The 9,400-nt window shown below is 42.6% G+C and overlaps 1 protein-coding gene across 1 annotated transcript in view; it reads left to right on the top strand.

Annotated features, from left to right (window-relative positions):
• The window catches only part of LOC137436886 (plexin-A1), a 427,871-nt gene that overhangs the window by 208,386 nt on the left and 210,085 nt on the right, over positions 1–9,400 (top strand). Inside the window, 2 exon segments of the mRNA XM_068131094.2 lie at positions 2,260–2,383; positions 3,740–3,896. Of these exon segments, the coding sequence (XP_067987195.2) occupies positions 2,260–2,383; positions 3,740–3,896 (281 nt within the window).

Here is a 9,400-nt window from a genome sequence, read left to right as displayed (position 1 = left end):
TATTGCAGGCACTTGCAACTTACCACAGGTGAGTTCAATTCCAAAGTAAAGGAGAATCACCTGCTTTAAATCTAATTATTTCTTACAACTTCAAAAAGGCGCCGATAATATTGTACGGGCCATTTTAGAATTTCTGTGTGGAATAACCTAAGATTTCGTAATTTTTCAGCTTTTTTTGTTTTGTTCAACTGTAAACCAAAGAAATGCATATGTGGATACCAAAATATTTTTTAATTTCAACAATTTTCAGGAATAAATGGTGCATTATTTGAACAAAGTGAAAGGGTGCCAATACTTTGGCCCCGACTGTGTATGTATGTATGTATGTATGTATATATATATATATATATATATATATATATATATATATATATATATATATATATAATTATATATATATATATATATATAGATAGATAGATAGATAGATAGATAGATGGATGGATAGATATATACACGAGGGGCAGTCAATAAGTAACCTTAAAATATTTTCACAACTTGTTTATTGCATGTACGTGTGGAACAACTGTGTTATTTTTCGACATAATCTCCATTGCATTCAATGCATTTTTTCCAGTGCTTTACTAAGGCCTGGATTGCTCTAGGAAAAAATATTTTGGCTGCTTGTGTAGCCTTTCGTGAACTGCCTCTTGGACCTCTTCGTCGGATCGAAAAGTGGTTCCACCAAGTGACTCGAAGTGGCCCAAATATGTGGTAATCCGATGAGGCGATGTCTGGCGAGTAGGGTGGATGAGGAAGACACTCAAAAGGCAGGTCCTGGATTGCTGCAGCTGTCGTGTGGGCAGTATGGGGCCGAGCATTGCCATGCTGTATCAAAACACCGGAGTGAGTAGTTCACGACGTTTTTATATAATTGCTGGTTTCAGACGATTTTTAAGGAGGTCGCAGTATGATGTACTGGTGACTGTGGTCCCTCTGGGCATGGAATGCACTAAAAGTGGGCCTTGGCTATCCCAGAAGAGCATCAGCATCACCTTTCAAGCGGACGTCTGTGTGCAGAATTTTTTTGGGCTTCGGTGAAGTTGAATGGCGCCACTCTTTGCTTGCCCTTTTCATTTCTGGCTGAAAGTAGTGGACCCATCTTTCATCCCCAGTCACTACGCGCTGTAAGAAACTGTCACCTTCTGTTTCGTAACATCACAGAAGTTCTTCACGCGCGTCCATTCGCCAAACTCGCCAATGTTGTCCCGGAGTCGGTGTGCTATCTGGAATGGCACGGCACGATCTGGCACATCACACATGCCACTGCATGGCTCTGTGTGGTCTGTATCGGCATGGTATGGCTCGGCACGGCTCGGAACTCTGTCACATCAGGGAATGGTCCAGCACACCGCATGGTCGAGCTTGACATGGCACAGCTCGGACGGTCCGTCACGGCTCACGGCCTGGAACGGTTCGTCACAGCTTGGAACAGTCTGGCACGGCACAGCTCAGACGGTCCGTCACATCATCTCACATTTCGGCTCTGAATGGTCCGAAACTGCACGGCTCGGCATACTTGCGGGAACTTATGTGATGGATGATTTTCTTTATCAACATCATTTCTAAAGCAACCGATCAAATCTGATAAAGCATGATTTGTGAATATAGAAGTGTTTTATTTGCCATTTGAAATTCTGTTATCACTTTGTAAATAAATATATTTCTAAAATAATCATACTTTTCTTTATGAAACAAAGTGAATCCACAAGCATGTGCGTTATATTATTTAGCAACTGTGCTGTGATGGGATGGGATCTTCATGGCCCTGCATTTTTTGATGACTTCCCCCCTACTTGTTTATAGTCTATCAATAAAAGATGGTGTCTGACTGTATGTCTGTCTGTTTCCCATTTCCTCTCTCACTTCTCTATGCATCATCACCAAACTTAAAAGTCATAATTCATAATTATTTACAATTCTGTTTCCAACATCTACATTTACTTCCAAATCTTCTTTATAATCTGCTCGGCCTCGTCAAGAGTAGGTTGATTGTGACTTCTTCATTCAGGTGTGCCTCACTTCTGGAGACATTCCATCAGGGCATTGTTGTGGCTGTCGTCGTTGTTTTTGGTCCATTTCCCTCCCGCCCTATCAAATCCAAAACCATCCTATTGGCCGTCATTGTTGGTTATATCAAGAAAATACCCTTTGTATAAAATACCCATTGCGTATTTCACGTCTTCCATTGTGTATTCAAAAACTAAGTTTCAGGCTGTTAATAGTGTGGACATTCATGTTAGACTTTGCTCCTCGCAGGTGCTGCCGTCGGGAAAGCTGCCCACAAGCATCGCGTCCTCGGCGCTTTGCCTACGGAGCTAAGCAGTGTGTGGGGTTAATGGTCATACCAGGAAATCTCTCGGTGACCATGGCTAATGTCCAGGTAGGTCCACAGGTATTGGGCTGTTTACTTGACAATCACTGTGCACTTCATTGCCATCATCAAGTGGACCTCAGGTTTAAAAAAAATCTCTTCGGTTCTTTGCCAGAATGGAATAGGCCTACCTCTTCTCACCTGAGCTAAATCTCAGGAGGCCCAGTGATTGTCCCGAAGTACACCTACAACGAACATATAACTTTACAAAATCCATATTAAACTATTCACATGTTATTAAGTGTGATGAATACTAATGATGACATTTAGAAAAGAGAGGAAACTCTGTTAATGGTGTTTTACACAGATTTAATGTTCGCCGCACTTTTACACAACAGGAATCTACAATATAAAACACAATGTCAGTCTGTGTGTTTGTGCAGATGTCTGTCCCCCTTCATAAGGACTATTTGAGTCGGGGTTTAAAGGCCAATCTTTAACATGAATGTGTGTTCACTACAGTTTATTTTTGAGGATAAAACAAAGTCGAAAAACATTTTCTATGAAAGAGTAATTATGTCTCTTCTATTGGAATTGTAGACGGTGGCTTGCAAACAGAGCCTCAAGGGCGGTGTACAGAAGCGTTTATTAAAAATAACAATAAATGTAGGCACAGGAAGGTGAAATTCGCTACAGGTGACATGCAACACGCGCAGAGCAAAACGAGTGTTCATTTACATCCGTAAAATGTCTGATAAATAAAAAACATAAAAGCACACCTCACACTAGGCCGAGGCTTCAGACTTTGGCACACTCACGAGGCTGCACCGTCAAATAAACTGTTCCAACCCGTAATTTTTGATGGACTTTTTAATAGTAAATTATATTTCGCCAAACGTGGTCTCGCTAAGTCAGTTTTCTGGTTCATAGTTTCTCTCGTTATCTCGGTTGTATACTCTTACTGAACTCTAATATTTGCTTTCGTATTGAAACGTACATCACATACATTGATCGCGAAACATCACTTTGTGACTCTGTCAAGTGTCGAGCCTGACTGTCGTTCATCTTAGAGTTTTTCTTAGAGTAAGGAAGGGGGCCTTTACATTTGTAGAACTGTCACTGTCACATTTCCAATCAAATACGACAAAGGTTTCCGAAATACAGTATAGGTAGCCATGAATTAGGAAAATAGTTCTCCTTTTGTCGACCTTTCTGGACAGGTTCAATGTGAGCTTAGCGTCGCCCTTGGAAGGCAAAACTATATAATGGATATTAAATTATAGAAAGGCTGCTGGAGTTTTATTGCTGTGTGTAAATAATGTTGAGGGATAAAATAGCGCATCCGCCAAAATGAAATGTCCACCGTATAATTATGATGCACATGTAATAACACAAGATCTCATTGACCACCGGGTGCTTTTCCAGTTGACGGTGAGAGCACAGAGTGTGCCTGACTTGTCTGCCGGTGTAAACTGCTCCTTTGATGGTTTTGCCAAGCAACTGGGTCATGTGTCTGGAAACGTGATTGGCTGCCACTCACCCTCGATGCAAGACGTTCCACAACTCTTCGCCAATCTGTCCGGTAAGCTGGTAGAAGGAGGAAAGCATGATGGATACTAAATCAGAGGGAAGAACAGATAAGAGATGCTAAATTTGAGATGTATAATTCCTGATGCCATAAAATACGTTTCCTTTACTTGTCCATGATGTCACTCTTTGCTCTTAATGGGCTGCTATAACAACTACAACTAGGACGACACATGGTAGGGAGCATAACTCCACCAGGCTGAACACGTGAACAGTTTATGTTTAGTATCCCAATGATAGGCCAGATCTGGATTAGGACCTGAACCAAAATCGAATGTGCTTTTTTTTGTCACCTAACCAACTCATCAACATAGTTTCGTCCCAATCCGTCCATAATTTTTTGCGATATCATTCTATATATCGATTTTGGCCCTATCACTCAATGGTGAAGAATCATGAAAAAAATTCTCTGTTTCGGATCCGGATGTGAATCTTTACCAAAATTAAATATATTCTTCCTTGACACACAGGTTAAATTGTCCACCAAGTTTCATCCGAATCTGTCCATAACTTTTTGAGATATTATGCTATATATAGGTTTAGCCATATCTCTCATATACCACCTTTCGAGGCCATTGTTCCCCGCAGAGTGGGGGGTTGGCCTTTTTCGGGCACCGTGGTCCCCTTTTTGAATCAGTTTTATGGCCGGATGCCCATCCTGCCGCCAACTCTGCTAGTTGCCTTTTGCGACACACAGGGAATTACCAGTGAACTGGTACTCAATTTGCCGACCTCGGAAGGATGACAGGCTGAGTCAACCCCCTCTGGCGTTAATTCAGCGATCGACCGGGATTCAAACCCAGGATCCTAGGATCCCAAGCCGGCACCCTAACCGCTAAGACAACTAGCCATATCTCTCAATGGTGAAGAATCTCTTTTAAAAATTCTCAGATCCAGATCCACATCCGATCTTCACCAAAATCTAACCATTTCATGCTTATCACGCACCCAACCTCTCCACCCAAATTCGTCCGAATCCGTTCACAACTTTTTGAGCTATCCTGTTCACAGACAGACAGGGGTGGTGAAAACATAACCTCCATCCAACTTCGGTAGCGGAGGTAACGAGAAATCATCTCAAAATGCTACGAACAAATAACCTTCTTACACAAAGTACCATAATACGGAGTCGGTAGTTCATAGAACATGTAAATATTGGCTCAATTTTTTTTCATGAACCAGCTGACCAGGCCTGACATTCAACTTGAGCTGGTTAGGTCAGGCATATGGGATTTGGACAGGGCTCCACTGACAATCATCCACTCATTGCAAAAGACTGTCCATCCAATCCTCAATCTTATCTTTCCCGACAGAGCTTCAAATTGATAGTTCACCCACACCTCAGACTTGTGGTCTGTTCTACTCCCTATAACCCACCCCCAAACTCTCCTCTTCTTCTTAACGATTGTTATGCTATGAACTAGTCACGTAATGCTGCGTTGTGCTAAATGTTTTCACAATGGGATCCAGGGTGGAAGTAACAAACTCCATACCAGGTATGTCTACCTCTGGCAGAAATCATAGCATTCCATCGTCATCACATGAATCTGAGCCTGGGGAACGGATTCCCACACCCAAATCAGCTCATGTTCCAGCTAATCGATGGTCTGGGGCTGTCTTGGCAAGGTTCAAACGTGATGATCAATGATACACAGTCATGTGAAAAAGTAAGTACACCCCATGTAAAGTTTTGACTTTTTCAACATACAGCTATTTGATCTTCATTTCAACAATATTGATAGATAAAGGTGATATAATATAACAAATATCATGAAACATTTACATTTTGTAGTCCATTGTATAATTTAAATAAACATAAATGCAAATTTCGCATGTGGAAAAGTAAGTACACCCCTACATTTATCACTACTTCAAATACCTAAAATTAGAATCAGGTGCACCAGCTCAGGTGCAAATGATTAGAACATCATCAGAGAGGACCTTGGAGGAACCTGTCTTATTTAAACCTCAGACATTTAGTTTGGTTTGCTCTTTGTTGTTGAAGTGTGTGGCATCACCATGCCGAGATCAAAAGAGCTCTCTAAGGCCTTCAGAAAGAAGGTTATAGATGCCGACGAGTCTGGGAAGGGATTTAAAAAGATCTCCAAACAATTTGAAATCAACCATTCGACTGTCCGGAAGATCATCTACAAGTGGAGAACATTCCAAACAACTGCCAACTTGTTCAGGCCAGGCCGCCCCAGCAAGTTCAGCCCGAGAGCAGACCGCAAGATGCTCAAAGAAGTCTCTAAGAACCCCAGAATGTCATCATGGGACCTACAGGTAGCTCTTGCCACTGTTGATGTCAAAGTGCACGAGTCTACCATTAGAAAGAGGCTGCACAAATTTGATCAACATGGGAGGTGTGCCAGGAGGAAACCTTTGCTGTCCAGAAAGAACATCAGGGCAAGACTAAAATTGCCAATGAACACCTCGGCAAAGACCAGCACTTCTGGAACAATGTGCTCTGGACAGATGAGTCAAAGGTAGAGCTATTTGGCCACAGTACCAGAAGACATGTTTGGCAAAAACCAAAGACAGCATTTGACCACAAGAACCTGATACCAACTGTAAAGCATGGTGGTGGAAATATTATGGTTTGGGGCAGCTTTGCTGCATCAGGGCCTGGGCAGCTCACCATCATAGAATCCACTATGAATTCTTCATTGTACCAGAGGGTGCTTGAGGATAATGTGAGGCCATCTGTCAGAAAGTTGAAGCTCAACCGAAGGTGACCTTGCAACATGACAATGACCCTAAACATACCAGTAAATCCACCAAGGAATGGCTGAAAAGAAAGAAATGGAGGGTTCTGGAATGGCCAAGTCAAATCCCGGATCTAAATCCCATCGAGATGTTGTGGGGGGGATTTGAAACGAGCTGTGCATGCAAGAAACCCCTCAAACATCGCACAGCTCAAGGAATTCTGCATGGAGGAGTGGGCAAAAATTTCTCCCAGTCGATGTCAGAGACTGGTAGACAGTTATAAGAAACGCCTACTTGAAGTTGTTTCTGCCAAAGGGGGCAATACCACCTATTAGAGCCAAGGGTGTTCTTACTTTTTCCACATGCGAAATTTGCATTTATGTTTATTTAAATTATACAATGGCCTACAAAATGTAAATGTTTCATGATATTTGTTATATTATATCACCTTTATCTCTCAATATTGTTGAAATTAATATCAAATAGCTGTATGTTGAAATATGTTGAAAAAGTCAAAACTCTACATGGGGTGTACTTACTTTTTCACGTGACTGTACCAGAGATGTTCAATTGGATTTAAATCGGGCGACATGGCAGGACATGGTGTCATTAAGTTAGCGTTGGCATTCACAAGAGCATTCCTTGTTCGAATGGTTCTGTGAGCAGGAGCATTGTCATGCATAAAGATGATTGCTGGACCACGGTGTTGAAGTTCAGGCAACTCATTATTGTATCGATCTGCCGTGGGATTGCCATGGATATGAATCGAGGTGGTGCGCAAGGTTTCAGCAATACCAGCCCACATCGTGGCACTTTCACATCTAAAAAGTGCGGCTTCCTGGACACAGAATTGGGCATATCACTCATTGCGTCTTCTGGAGACCCGTGCACAGCCATCATGCCCTTCAAGGAGAAACCTGACATTTTCACTGAATACAATTAATGTGCTCATGGCCTCCATGGCAATCGAACGTGTTTATTTGACTCCTGCAAACATACTTGGATGTGCCATGGTGCAAGTCTTGGATGCTGAACAGAACCATGACCACGGATGCCTGCATCATGAAGACGCCTCAAGATGGTGCTGGCACTTATCCATGAGGTCCAGGGAGTGTGTTTGCATTGCTCTGGACAGTTTGAAACCGATTGTGCAGATGTCATGTGAGCATCTTCGCCCTGAGCGGGAATCGTTGTCCTGAGACATCCATTTCTTCGTACATCTCTTGATCCAGTGGCTTGATTATGTATTTTGAGGTTGTAAACAGCTCCTCTCCTCATGCTGAAAAGCCTTGCAACATGGCTAATGGAAGACCCTTCTTGAAGATGTCCTATGATTTGATTTGTCTCATTTTCTGGCAGATGTGGCATTGTAATGGATTGTTAGAGAATGTAATCAGTATGTTTTTGGATGATCCACATATCTCGGAAAGAATGTTTCAAATTTGCTCAGAATGCCTCGCGTTACCTCTAAAAACCTAAGCGTGCATGATTTGTACGTGCTGTACGATTATTGCATGGGGAAACTACGTTACGTGGAAACTTGCAGTAAGTTGTTCTGTACATCCATTGTGCCCAAAAGGTACATTAATGTACGCTGGAACCGTTCCCGTCAGTGAGTACATATATGTGTATATTGGTTCATGAGTTATCAAACAGAGTGACCACTATATTCGTCAAGGGTGTGTGTCTGTCTGTCTGTCCGCAGCATAACTACCCGATGATATCATCCGATCTTGATGAAACTTGGGTGGGAGGTTGATATCATGATCTAGTTGTGTCCTGCCTAGAGTGGGCGTATTGCGCCTATTGTGGGCGGAGCCACGCCCGAAATAGATGTCTTTTTAGGGGGTAATCGAGTTCAAGCTACATCTTCTCCGAGGGGTTTGGTGGAATCTGACAGGGGTTTCGGTATTTGGTTAGGCCAATGTCATGTGACTAGCCCCACGGAGCTCGATTTTTCCTTTTCGCCCCAAGGTCAAGGTCACAGGGTCACGAAATTTAGAAAAGTCGATTTTTGATGGTTTTATTACATTGTTCGCTTCCTGATCGGGTGAAATGTCGTACATTATCTTATATTATCACATACATCATGAAATACAAGTTTTCCAACAAATTTCAGAATCCTCGACCTTTGACAGTCACAAAGGTCAAATTTTCAAAGTTGTCGGAATCGAACCGAATTTTCGGTATTGTGTAGCTGACTAACCTCATAACTGATTATACATTATTTTCTATCTCATTTCAAGGTCAGTAACCTTCGTTTTGACTTTTCCAGGCCAGCACCACACACAATTACGTACAGCTGGCTCTTAAAGGCCTGCACACGCAGCGCATTGGGGCCCTTTGTAAATAGGCATGTACACCGCATGTCGAGGGCCGACACCTGCCATGTGGGCCCCTGAACCCCCAGTCCGGGCCTGTTTCGGTTTTAGTCCGTCCTTTGTCATTGAATACCGCTCGCTCGTGAACCATCGTTGTCTCTTGACTTGTAATGTATATATTTGTTAAAGGCTCTTCTGGCTAAACAGTTGCACAGGCTCCAACTAGTATGCATGAGCTTAGCAGAGCTACCGCCCCTACATATCCATAGGATTGCACTGCAGCCTATACTAGGAAGAGGCTTTCATTCTCCATTTCATAGACCAGTCCGTAGAGGGAACATCAATAAAATTGAGATTTAAATTATATTCCCGGTATTGGCAGCAACACAGTTCTACTAGGATGTAGGGGGCTGTCACTCTGCTCGTTCACCCTTAATAGGCAGAGCCAATGAAACTGTTTAGCCAGAAGAGC

The sequence above is a fragment of the Myxine glutinosa genome, chromosome 11, assembly GCF_964187855.1.
Source record: "Myxine glutinosa chromosome 11, kmMyxGlut1.1, whole genome shotgun sequence".
NCBI lineage: Eukaryota > Metazoa > Chordata > Myxini > Myxiniformes > Myxinidae > Myxine > Myxine glutinosa.
The sequence above is the reverse complement of the archived record's forward strand: the minus strand, read 5'-3'. Positions and strand labels throughout refer to the sequence as shown.